At 39.6% G+C, this 12,674-nt stretch overlaps 1 protein-coding gene across 2 annotated transcripts; it reads left to right on the top strand.

The window, feature by feature from the left end:
• Positions 1 to 2,744: 2,744 nt before the first annotated feature.
• Positions 2,745 to 6,423, top strand: LOC137742563 (4-hydroxybenzoate polyprenyltransferase, mitochondrial-like). Of its 2 annotated transcripts, none has more exons than XM_068482480.1 (9): positions 2,745 to 2,986; positions 3,364 to 3,905; positions 4,177 to 4,312; positions 4,409 to 4,530; positions 4,659 to 4,728; positions 4,836 to 4,985; positions 5,128 to 5,263; positions 5,396 to 5,492; positions 5,760 to 6,423. In XM_068482480.1, the coding sequence occupies exons 2-9, from the start codon at positions 3,505 to 3,507 to the stop codon at positions 5,827 to 5,829; spliced, it is 1,182 nt and encodes a 393-aa protein (XP_068338581.1). In that variant the 5' UTR covers positions 2,745 to 2,986; positions 3,364 to 3,504; the 3' UTR covers positions 5,830 to 6,423. The 2 variants fall into 2 exon arrangements, with proteins under 2 accessions (XP_068338581.1, XP_068338573.1); XM_068482472.1 differs by having other exon boundaries at positions 3,359 to 3,905.
• The last annotated feature ends 6,251 nt before the right edge of the window (positions 6,424 to 12,674 follow it).

Here is a 12,674-nt window from a genome sequence, read left to right as displayed (position 1 = left end):
CCCTTGCTTTTATATAGAACATTATTTGTACTAATACAACACCAACCTCAAAACATTGAATGATTATATGGATACAAATGACAAGAACAAAAAGTAAAGTGAGACGAAATAAAAATATAAAGATTAAGTTGAGATTTTGGCAGGGTAAAAAGGGGTAAAAAGTAAGTCTTTTTGTAGTGTTGCCCGTACACCCCCACCCCTCTGTGGTGGGTGGAAAAAAAAACCGAAAATTCCAAATCATACCGAAAATTTCCCGAAACCGAATAAAAAAAATACCAAACCGAAAATCTCGAAAATTTCGGTACCCAATATCGAACCAATCCCGAAATTTCAGTATGGGAATCGGTATCTAGTTTTTGTTCATTCGGTAATCCCAAATCGAACCGAACCGAACCGAACCGAAATAAAATATATTTAATTTTTATATATATTTGGAATTGTAACAACCGTCGGATTCAGTTGAGATTTTGTAACATCCCACAACGCCTAGGGGAGTGATCCTTATATGTATATTCTCATCCCTACTTAGCACGAGGCCTTTTGGGAGCTCACTGGCTTCGGGTTCCACGGGAACTCCGAAGTTAAGCGAGAAGGGGGCTAGAGCAATCCCATGATGGGTAACCCACTGGGAAGTTGCTCGTGAGTTCCCAAAAACAAAACCGTGAGGGAATGGTAAGCCCAAAGCGGACAATATCGTGCTACGGTAGTGGAGCGGGCCTGGGAAGTGATCCGCCCCGGGCTGGGATGTGACAATTTGGTATCAGAGCCTAACCCTGGCCGCGAGTGTGCCGACGAGGACGTCGGGCCCCTAAGGGGGGTGGATTGTGATATCCCACATCGCCCAGGGGAGTAATCCTTAAATGTATATTCACATCCCTACCTAGCACGAGGCCTTTTGGGAGCTCATTGGCTTCGGGTTCCGTAGGAACTCCGAAGTTAAGCGAGAAGAGGGCTAGTGCAATCCCATGATGGTGACCCACTGGAAAGTTGCTCGTGAGTTCCCAAAGACAAAACCGTGAGGGAATGGTAAGCCCAAAGTGGACAATATCATGTTACGGTGGTGGAACGGGCCCGAGAAATGATCCATCCCGGGCCGGGATGTGACAATTTGGTATCAGAGCCTAACCTTGGCCGCGTGTGTGCCGATGAGGACGTCGGGCCCTTAAGGGGGGTGGATTGTAACATCCCACAACACCCAGGGGAGTGATCCTTATATGTATATTCCCATCCCCACTTAGCACAAGGCCTTTTGGGAGCTCACTGGCTTCGGGTTCCACGGGAACTCCGAAGTTAAGTGAGAAGGGGGCTAGAGCAATCCCATGATGGGTAACCCACTGGGAAGTTGCTCGTGAGTTCCCAAAAACAAAACCGTGAGGGAATAGTAAGCCCAAAGCGGACAATATCGTGCTACGGTGGTGGAGCAGGCCCGGAAAGTGGTCCGCCCTGGGCGGGGATGTGACAGATTTAATCTCAACCGTTGAATATAAATTAAACCTAGTCTCTAACTCTCTTTCTCTCTCTCCGTCTCTCAACACTCATAGTCACACTCACTCTCTCTCCCCTCAGACTCCAACCTTACCTCACCTCAATACCTGAACGGAACCTCACCACCATCCTTGCCGATTTGTCTCTCCTTCCACATCCGTCGCCTGAATCTCGAATCTACCCACACCAGTCCTCAGTCCTCGGTCGTCAGTCTCACTCCTCACCTGAATCGTGACTTCACCCACTGTCCATACCTCCTGAATCGAGCTCTCGGTCTCAGTCCGCACTCTTCCTCACTGCACAAGGTAAGAAATTCCTGCAATAAACTCAACCAAAGTTCATGCAAATTGTTTGATTCCAAATTTGATTAGGGATTTTGAATTTGGGTTTCTGAATTAGCAATTTCTGAAATTAGGGTTTCTAAATTAAGGCTTTTGGAATTAGGAATTTCTGAAATTAGGGTTTATGAATTAGGGATTTTGAATCGATGGGATTTTGAATGGAGTTGAAATCCCAAAACTATTTTGAGATTCCCGAAAATTGGGATTTCTGAAAATTTGGTTTGGGATCGGTCTTGAATTTGGGATTCTCGAAAGCATTGGTTTGGGAATTGGGACAAGGGTTTCGGTTCGGTATCCCATACCGAACCAGCCCTAGGTATCGTTTTGGCCGAGACTCGAGACTGAGAGTAAGGGTGGGAGAAAAGGGGGAAACTGAAACCGACCAAGTTCGTACCATACCTACTGGTTCGGTTTTTTCAATTTTGGTACAAAATCGTACAACTTTCTAAACCAAAGTTTCGGTTTCGGTTTCTCTATTTTCAAACCATGCCTAACCATAGGAAAACTAATGAAAAAGGCTTGAAAACTTTGAGTTTTAATGATAAAGACAAAATAAAGGGTAAAGTGACTAGTACCAGGATTGACTTTTTAGTGTAAAAATGTGGTTTTTCGTTAAAGTAAACAGTACCGTGAGCTTTTCGTTAAAACTCCTTATTTTCATATTTTTTAAAACCACATGTCAGATTCTATGAATGAGGATTCTCTCATGTTTGTTCATCGTGCATCGTATGATCAATTTTCGTCAGATACTGTTTATATTTAATTTTAAATAAAAATATTTAAAATAATTTACGTACGATGAACAGACATAATTTGAGAATCTTTAGGATCCTTAAAAAGAGGATCCGGAGAGGATCCTCATTTGCATTCTATAAGTTGTTGGAGAGCTTATACAAAGTTCCCTGGACTTGTCCACACCATAACTCTATTCTTCTCTCGGTCTGCTGACTCTCCTCACGCAGCCTCTCTCTGTTGTCTCTTCTCTCAGCCTCTCTCTCAAACTCTTTCGTCGGCGATATCACCTGCGAATTAGGAACAGCCGATCCTCTCAGACCCGACACTTCACCCCGTGTCCGCCTTTCATCACCGCCGAAAGCAACGTCGACGCCGTTGCGGGCGGAGGAAAGCCGTCATAGGAGCCACGGAGCACGCTGCTGCTGGTGATTTTACTTTTCTGATTTTATACGAATTTGTTTGTTTGTTTGATGAGAAAATATGGAAAACTAGAGAAATCTTTTGAATTTAGGGTTTGCAATAACACTAATTTTGAGTATGATTTGTGATGGGTTTTGGGTATCCTTCCTCTCTTGTACTTTTTCCTCCTGGTTTTTATTCATCTCTTCCAACTTATGGCCTCAATGATATTAGGTAAGGCATTTTTAATTATGTTGCTAATACTTAGAACTTTGGGTTGTACTAATCCCTTAAAGCATTTTGATTTTTTGACATTTTGTTATGTTGGTTGGAGAATTGGAGACTTTTGATTTTGGTTCTTGAATGCCATTGCTCTCTGTGCATTTCCACTTCCACAGTGCAGAGCATACAGAGAGCTGCCTCATAAGTCATAACACAGCAGCAATAAACAAAACCCAGAAAAAAAAAAAAAAAAAAAAAACCGAAACCCCGAAGTGTATCTTACCTAGCCCTTCTGAGAGATGCATTTGAATGAATAACGAAAATGGCTTCGTTTTGGCTGGCCTCTCGCTCTTCACGTAGGTTTCTGAAACCTTCAGTGCCCCTCTCCCGCACCCTATTCGCAGTCTCTTCTTATCACCCAACTACCACCACCGCCAATCCTAACCCTAACCCTTATCAGAACGCAAGCCCGTTGGGCCCATTCAATCAAAGGCACCGTTGGACTCCAGGCTCCGTTGAATTTGATCTCAGACTCTTAGCGCACCTCTCCAGCTCGCCTTCGTCAACCGGTGAGAAGAACGACGGAAATCAGGGCGGCCATGGCACGAAGGCTGAGGCTTCTTGGATCGACTTGTATTTGCCGAGGCAAGCTCGGCCTTATGCTAAGCTCGCTCGCCTCGACAGGCCCATTGGCACCTGGTTGCTCGCTTGGCCTTGTATGTGGTAAGGGATTTTTACTTCAATTTTTGAACTTGGTTTCTCCAGTTCATTGTTTTGTAAAATTCACTGATAACAATTTGGATTAAGCTGAATTTACTTGTTTTGTTTTTCTGTATAAGCGATATTCGCTTAAACTAATCTAATAGAACTCTGGTGCATAGAGGGGCGCACATTTACTTGTTGAAGTAAAAACAAGAGTGTTGTGTAACATTGGCAACAGTATATTTATTTGTTTAGTTGAAGTTGTCTGAAATACATATGATTGTTGGTGCAGGTCAATAACATTGGCAGCAAGCCCAGGCCACCTTCCTGATTTTAAGATGATGACACTATTCGGATGTGGTGCTCTGCTTTTGAGGGGTGCTGGATGCACCATAAACGATCTCCTTGACCGGGATATTGATACCATGGTAACGTCCACAGCCATTGCATTTTCAGTTGGACTATGATGCTTGTTTTGGTTTGGTTTTTGATCATGTGATGATGAGTATGCATTATTGTTTCAGGTCGCACGCACAAAGTTGCGGCCAGTTGCAAGTGGTGTTTTGACACCCTTTCAGGGGCTTTGCTTTCTTGGATTTCAATTGCTTTTGGGTCTTGGGATTCTCCTCCAACTGAATAATTATAGGTTGGTATTTTTTGTATCTGCCCTTAAACCCATGGATTTTTTAATTGTTCTCTTTTAGTATATAAATCGTGTTAAACCAATATTATCTGCAAGCATATGAAACTTATTTAATTCGTTGGAATTTTCAGCCGTGTTTTAGGGGCTTCATCTTTGTTGCTAGTTTTCTCCTATCCTCTCATGAAGAGGTTCACATTCTGGGTAATTAAAGCTTTTGTTTCTTATCCTGAAGTTTTATTCTTTAACTTAGACGTGCTGTTTCATAACAGTGGACTGATAATTTGGTAATGCTTTCATGCTTGGTGCAGCCTCAAGCCTATCTAGGGTTAACCTTCAATTGGGGAGCTTTGTTAGGATGGGCTGCAGTTAAAGGAAGCATTGATCCAGCTGTAGTGCTCCCATTGTACTTTTCTGGAGTATGCTGGACACTTGTGTATGATACGATATATGCACATCAGGTACAACAAACTAGTCACTATATTGCTCATGCGGTCAGAAGCTGTGGTTTCCAATATTTGATTGTGATGAAATGGATTATCGAGGATTAAGAGAACTTTTCAAATGTAATCCAACCAAAGATGTTTCTGACCATGCTTGCAGGACAAGGAAGATGATTTGAAAGTAGGTGTTAAGTCTACGGCTTTGAGATTTGGCGATTCAACTAAGGAGTGGATTACTGGCTTTGGAATTTTGTGCATGAGTAGTCTTGCCCTCAGTGGATATAATGCTGAAATTGGTTTTCTTCTTTCTTCCTTTATGTGTATCTCTGTTCGTTTTTTTTTCCCTTTATCATTGTTGGAACTTCAATCTAAATTTTCTTTTTGTTTCTGCCACATCCTCACACCCAAATCGTTAAACTTTGGAGCAGGTTGGCCTTATTATGCATTTTTGTCGGCTGCTTCTGGACAATTAGCTTGGCAGATATGGACAGCTGACCTTTCATCCCGGGCTGATTGCAATAGAAAGTGCGTATTACAGTCATGATTTTGCTTTCAAGTATTCATATAGGTTAAATATGTGTATTGCATCAATATTATTTTTGGCTTCTTGCATATTTGTCCAATCAATGATGAACAAAAAAGGAAAGGTGGAGGTTGGAATTGGTTTTTGAATAGTGTAGTGTGTGTTGGTCGGTCTATGAAAAGAAAAACATCGTTTAGGTGTAAGAACTTTTTACTTCGTTTTGCTTTGAACATAATCGATTGCTGAGCTTGCCCTTGTCTTGGTTTCAGATTTGTGTCCAACAAATGGTTTGGTGCTATTATTTTCAGTGGAATCCTGTTTGGAAGACTTTCATCATAGGGGTAAAGAATGGTTGGATGCAACCTCGGGGAACTACAATTAATTCTAATATGGGTCTCTTTTACAAATGCATGTCTTCACCTTCTGACTGCAACAGAATTGCATACTGATACGGTCGAAGTTTAAATGATTTATGGTGACCTGCTTGTTAAATTTGCTAGAAAGCTCCCGGATTGAATAAGTGGAGGCTATTATGCATGTCGCGTCTACACTAGAGGTCTCCCACTGCAAGATATTTGCTTTTGTGGTTGCATAACTATACACCAGACCCTGTTCTTGGGGTTTGTTCAATTCTAAGGGCAGAACGATTTTGGCAGTCAATGCATTTGCAACTAACGTAGTAATATCCATTTCCTAAGTGGCAATTTTGTTGTAACATCATTCTTTTTGGTACATGAGGATATAATTGTAAGGTCACTGTTTCGAGTTAAACATCGATCAAGGGAGTCATATGAGAGGTTATTTCTTTGTGGATACTTTTTTGTTTCCTGTATGAGTTCGTCTGTGGAGATCTGTTCTGGCAGCCGCAGCGGCGGATCACATAAATTGTACTCTAAATTTTGTATGTGAAACTAAATAGGATTGAACTTTGAAGATATGGTGTCTCGGTTTGCGGTTTGCTGCTTCAGTCGCTCTCACGCACGAGGCGCAACAGGTGATCGTTGTGGATAAACAGGAGGCAATATCGAGGCGCAACAGGTGATCGTTGTGGATAAACAGGAGGCAATATCCTTGAAGACCTCTAAGGTCTTTCTAGTGGATCATACTTTCAAGGAGACGTCCAAAATCGAGGAGGATTCAACATGTCAACTGAGTATAGTTAGGTTTTAAAAGCTACAGAGAAACTAGAGTGCCGATTTGCTCAACTTCCTGCCTTGCAGTAAAATATAAGGAAAACTAATGAAAAAAGTTTGAAAACTGAGTTTTAACGATAAATTTAAAATAAAGGGTAAAATGAATAGTATCATGATTGACTTTTAGTGTGAAAATATGGTTTTTCGTTAAAGTGAACAGTACGAGGAGTTTTTCGTTAAAGTACCCTAAAACATATCATTAGCATTACATGCCTTGTCAAGTACAATATTTGCAAGCGAATAGGAAATTACCCTCCAAATTCTTTGAGGCAGCAGTTTTTTCGGTCCACTGCTCCTTCTCCTTAAGAGTATCTGCAATCACACGAACAACATATCAACATATCAGCAATAACAATTGTTAATACCCACAACCCCTAATCCCGACAAACCTAATACCTAAACCCAGCAAAATATACCCTTCCATGGCAGTGTGATCTCCCCTGTTACTCCTGTTTTTAGGGTTTTGGGAAGTAAATAGAAAAATAACTTAATTTATTAAAACATTGATTATTATTTATATGTCAATATTATATTCTCAGGCTTGATTTAATCTTGCTTTCCCAGGAAAACAATTTTTGAAAGAATATTTTATAGCATGCAATGCAGCAATGTTTGAATATCCTAAAAACGTCATGCAATAAATGGTTCTTATATTGCACATTTTATATTTGATTCACTCACAAGTTTGTAATTACTGCTGTAAACTGATCGGAGCATACTTTGCAGCACAGTAAAATTTGGAAAATCACAAGTGATGATGCATGCAAGAAGAATAAAGTTTAAAAATCAGAGATGGGTGCTTCAAATGTCCAAATTTCAGCAAGGCCTACCTACATTGTTCATTGTTCTTCTCAATCTTTGGGTCATAAAACAGTCTCGGGAAGCCAAGGCGTTCATGGTAGTATTATTAGAAGCCGTCTCATAGATTCATAGTGTTGCTCCTGGTTATAGCCGCACTGATTTGCATGTAAGGTCAAATCCATGTTTGAAGAGTAGCCAGTTATGTGCCTACAGTTCTGAAGGTGACAGAAGGAATGTAGGTGAAGATAGTCGAACACCAGTAAAAGGTGATGCCGACCTTGATAAAGGGAATACTTCTCAAGAAAAGGCTAAGGAAGATGGGAGAAATTTTGATGCGCATGCTCTGCTTGGGGAACAAGATCAAAAGGAATGCCTTAATAGTCAAAAGATTACCATTGAGATTACAAAGAAAGAGTCGACCTTCTCAACTAAACGAGAGAAGTTCCAGAATGAGTTTTTGAGGAGGATTGTTCCGTGGGAGAAGATAACTGTGTCATGGGATACGTTTCCTTACTACTTCCAGTAATAGCGTCTCTCTAATGTTTTTGATTGCTTCTTTCTTTTCTCTCGCTTATCACTTATCAGAAGATTCATACATTTGTTTTTCATTTTTTGTAGTGAACCTACCAAAAACCTTCTGGTGGAATCTGCTGCTTCCCATTTGAAACAAAAAGTTTCCGTCCACTTATGGTTCTCGTTTGACATCTTCAAATGGGAGAATACTGCTTCAGAGTGCAGCACTTGCACAAGATCTCGAAATTCCCCTATTGGTGCTAGACGGCAGCGTACTTGCTCCTTATGTAAGATTGAAATAATTAAGGAAAACTCTTATATTGTCAAACCCCCTCCCCCCTCTTCTCCTGGTACTCACACAGTATAGTTTTAGTAGTTACTTTCTGTTATAATTTGATGATGATGGTATGGAGGAGAGTACTTCTGGTTCAGAGATTGAGGATGAGAATGATGCGAGTAACGAAGAAGATTGGACTAGTAGTGACAAGGCAAAATCAGATTCTAGTGATAAAGATGAAGATGATGCGCATGCGAGGGCTGAAGCAGCCCTCAAGAAGCTTGTTCCTATTGAAGACTTTGCAAAGGTATGATATTTTTATTTTGGAGCATCAGGGGTTTTGTATTCTTTGTCTGTCTACCCGCAACATATTTCAGTCATTGAGAAAATTAAATGGTGATCTTATTGATATATTGGAAGTCTTTATATTCTTCTTTTTTTTTTTTTTTTTTTTAACCATGATATATGATCTATGGTTCATATGTGGCAGATGGTATCTGGGGAAACTGAGAGTTCGTCCGAGTCCTCAAAATTAGAAACACCTGAGTCTTCTGATAAATGCAAACGAACGCTAAAGAAAGGGTCCATATATAGATTCCTACCATATGTTATACTGCAAATCTTATATGTTTTGTGAGTTGATAGGAAGCTATTTCTTTGGGCTTATTTGAGAGAGTTTATATAGAAGTGATTTTACTTGTTAGTTATTTTGGTATTTTGAAAGTTTCATCGAAGGCTGCAAGTGATTTTTGCGTTTTTCAAGACAATCACTTTTAAGGATAAGCACTTCCCACATGTTTCACCATAAAACCTCTTAAAGTGATTTTGTTCTCACTAAAGCACTTTAAGGTTTTGTCCAACAATCTAGGAGTAACGTTGTCCCTCCCATAATCACTCCCAAATGGGCCCATGTTTTCTTATTATTTATTCAACTGTTATTTTTGGTCGAACTACTAGTGCAAATGTCGTGTTCAACTTTATGTGAGAACTTTTTGTTGTTTGTTCTCAGGAAATCAGTATTCTTGCTTCTGCATTTTTACAGGAGATCGAGTGAAGTACATTTGGCCTTCTATACATTTTGAAGCTGATAATAGGTCCTAAATTATTTCTTTCATTTGTTTGCTCCATTCCATGATAAGATCTCACAGTATCTTGGACGTTTCCTGCACTATGGAATTCATTTTTTACGTGGCGTTGAAGCTTCAAGGGATTTTGTTCGTTTTAGTCTTTTATGCAATTTTGTCAATCCTCTAAACAATATTTTATGATTCCAATTCTGTTTCTTGGGGGGGAATTTAATGAGCTAGCATAGTTTTTGAGTTAAGTTCCCATGAGTTTGTCTCATACTGGCCAAGGATTTTTTGCCACAATCTGTGGACGAGACACTGTTGAATCACTGATTTTTATAGGTCTTGTTTGAAAACTTACAAGCATGCTGCCCAGAATATGATTTTGTAGATCCTGATTTTGGAAGCTACACAACTGTTTTTCATGTAGTCTCTTTCCTTGTTGTATCACTTCTGTTCTGCTATTAGAAAATTCAAAATACTCATAGTGGTTCCAGTAGTGTAGTTAATTAATGCTTGTCTGCAATCGATGTACATCCCTTATTCTGAAATCGTGTTACTTTTTTTTTTTTTTTTTTTTTCCTGATGAATTTGAAATCTGTGCAGGCCTTTACCAAAGGGTCAACGTGGGGAGGTATATGAGGTGAGTGGAGATCGGGTTGCTGTTCTTTTGGATGTTAAACAGATGACAGGAACTGAAGTGGACAGAGAGGAGAAAGACGCAGAGCAGCCTGCACATCCACCAGTTTATCGGATACTTGGTAATGTCGATTTTTTTAATGTTTTGTTCATTTTTGTTCCTAGACTCGGGAGATTACTTTATGCTCTAATTTCCTTTGTTCAAGACTTCCATCAATTTTTACAGACTATTTAGTTATGCATATGGTCTATTAGATCAATGTATGTCATCATTATCTTTTAGACTAATGTAATATAAGCAATTTAATACAAGTGTAGGGATTCATCGTTCAATGGTTATAATTTCAGGCTTGCATAATGTTAGTACTCTCATACTCAGGCTGTTCCTATTATCTTCTTTTTATCCTATTGTACACCTAATGTTTTTGTATTCTTGAATCGTATTGTTTAATTGTGAGTTTCATCGGTGATGATAAATTCCGGTAATATAGATACTTTGGATAATGACATTGAAAGAAAAGGATGCACTGGATTGAATAGCAGGTGGCTTGTCATCGTGGGTTTGAATCTTATGGATAAAGAGATTGTATCTTCGGTTCTCTACACAATTGGATTTAGTTTTAGTTTGATATAGATGTTGATGGAAGTTTTGGTAGTGGTTCTTCTAGTCACACAATGACAGATTTCCTTTTTATACAGCTAAGGAAACTGAACATATTCCTGACCCGTAGACTGGGGATTGTTATATTGTAATGGAGGCCCTATGTGAGGTGTGGCACACAATACCAAAAGATAAGAAATTTGTCTTCTGATGCATGAGGTTTTCCATCTATAAACTTTATATGGATTTTCATTGCTTGCAGTTATTGCATGCCAAGTAACCTCTTGTTGTCTCTTTTCTAGACTCTTCTGAGTCTTCTCAATGGATATTTAGGGCAGTTCCCAAGCAGTTCCCAAGTCAGATCGGAAGGAGTTTGTCGCTAAGGTGCAACAAGTTTTTGAAGAGTTATCAGGTCCTCTGGTTTTGACTTGCGGGCAAAACAAAGTTGAATCCGGGTCAAAGGAGAAAGAGAGTGTTAAGGACTCCTTTTTGTTGGATCTCTATTTGTTGTTAAATGCTAATATTTGTAATTTTCTTTTGATGCAGCGGTTTGGAGATTCTGAAAACCTGACCAAAGCTCTCTTCAAACCGCCGCTTTCACTGAACCTCCAGCATCACCGACACTTCTCATCATCTAATCCAAGTTCCTCTAACCTAAGGCAGTGGTTAAAAGCTCCAAGATCTAGACATGATGAATATCAAATATTTAGAAGCATGTTCAAACATTTGATGAAGAAACTCAGATTAATTGAAAGGAACCTAGGGAGTAATGCTTCAGTAAGAATTAATATTGATTCCATCATCTACGAGAATGTAGAGTTTATCATCCTTTACACGTATGGTGAAGTTGAAAATAGTAATATATTTGTTGCCGCCATTGAGGAGATGATTATGTGGAGTGTAAATAGCAACATCGATGAGAGAGCAAATGAGAAATACGAGAATGTTTGATTTGGGGAACCTCATGAACCCTCTCTGTTATGGGTTCTACTATTCCACCAGGGTATTTCATTTTCTAAGGTTGGGAATCGTCTACGCCAATGGACGTACTCGAAGTTTACCAGGAATGACCCTTAAACGACAAGTTCCAAGGGTGGACTGGGGTAGTAAGAAAGTTTGGCAATTCCATTATTAGGATGAGGTATTTTATTTACTTGTTTTAGATGGGTTTAAAGTTTTTAAATCGTGTTAAGTGTTTACTTTAAACCCATATAAAACAAGTAAATTAATTACCCCATCCTGATAATGGACAATCGTTAATCGGCTGAAGAGGAAGAAATCCCATGCTATGTAGTCTTTGAAATTGCCATTCTTACTACCCCAGTCCACTCTTGGAATTTGGTGTCTCCAAGTAACTCTTTTAAGCTTTATTTCCAGTTGAGGGTAGTCTTTAAAATTCCCTGAGCCTTGCACTTATCATCCATTTTCTGTTTCATCAGGTTCTCGCACAACTTATGCTCACCCTTGTCGTTTAAGGGGCCATTCTCGGTAAACTTCGAGTACGTCTATTGACGTAGATGACTCCTGTTTGGGTTAATATTTGAATTTTGGGCTGCAAGTTGTGGGAGCCCAAAAACACTAATTAAAGGAAGACTTGCCCGAAGCCTAGCATCAAGCCCATAGACAAATTGTCGCATTCTCATTAATGCATAGGCCATGTGCCTATGATTTAAGTGTCAAGTGATGGGGATTAACTCACAATCAGCTAAAAAACACTTTTTGGTGGCAATACAAATAAAAAGTTGATGACTCACTACCCTTCAATTGTTGTCAGGCATGAATAAAGCTACATAAGTCAGCTACTCTGCCTATAAAAGGAGGAAGATTCCCCAAAGACAAGGATACTCAACTAATCAAACAAACAAACATACAAATTCTGCTCTTAAGCCAGATTTGCATCTAAAAGCTGTAATCAGCCCATATCTCAATCCTTTTAAGGATCATTCCCCACAAAAGCCATCTTTTGTCTAGTTTAAAAACTCTATTATCACCCCTAGTGGCGTAGTATTGATTCCCTCGTGTAAACTTATTTACCATCCATCCCTTCTTAGCATATAAACCCTGTAAACTCAAAAAATAAGTGATTGCAAGAA

This window comes from Pyrus communis, chromosome 1, assembly GCF_963583255.1.
Source record: "Pyrus communis chromosome 1, drPyrComm1.1, whole genome shotgun sequence".
NCBI lineage: Eukaryota > Viridiplantae > Streptophyta > Magnoliopsida > Rosales > Rosaceae > Pyrus > Pyrus communis.
Note: the sequence above shows the minus strand (reverse complement) of the source record. Positions and strands in the feature narration are given on the sequence as shown.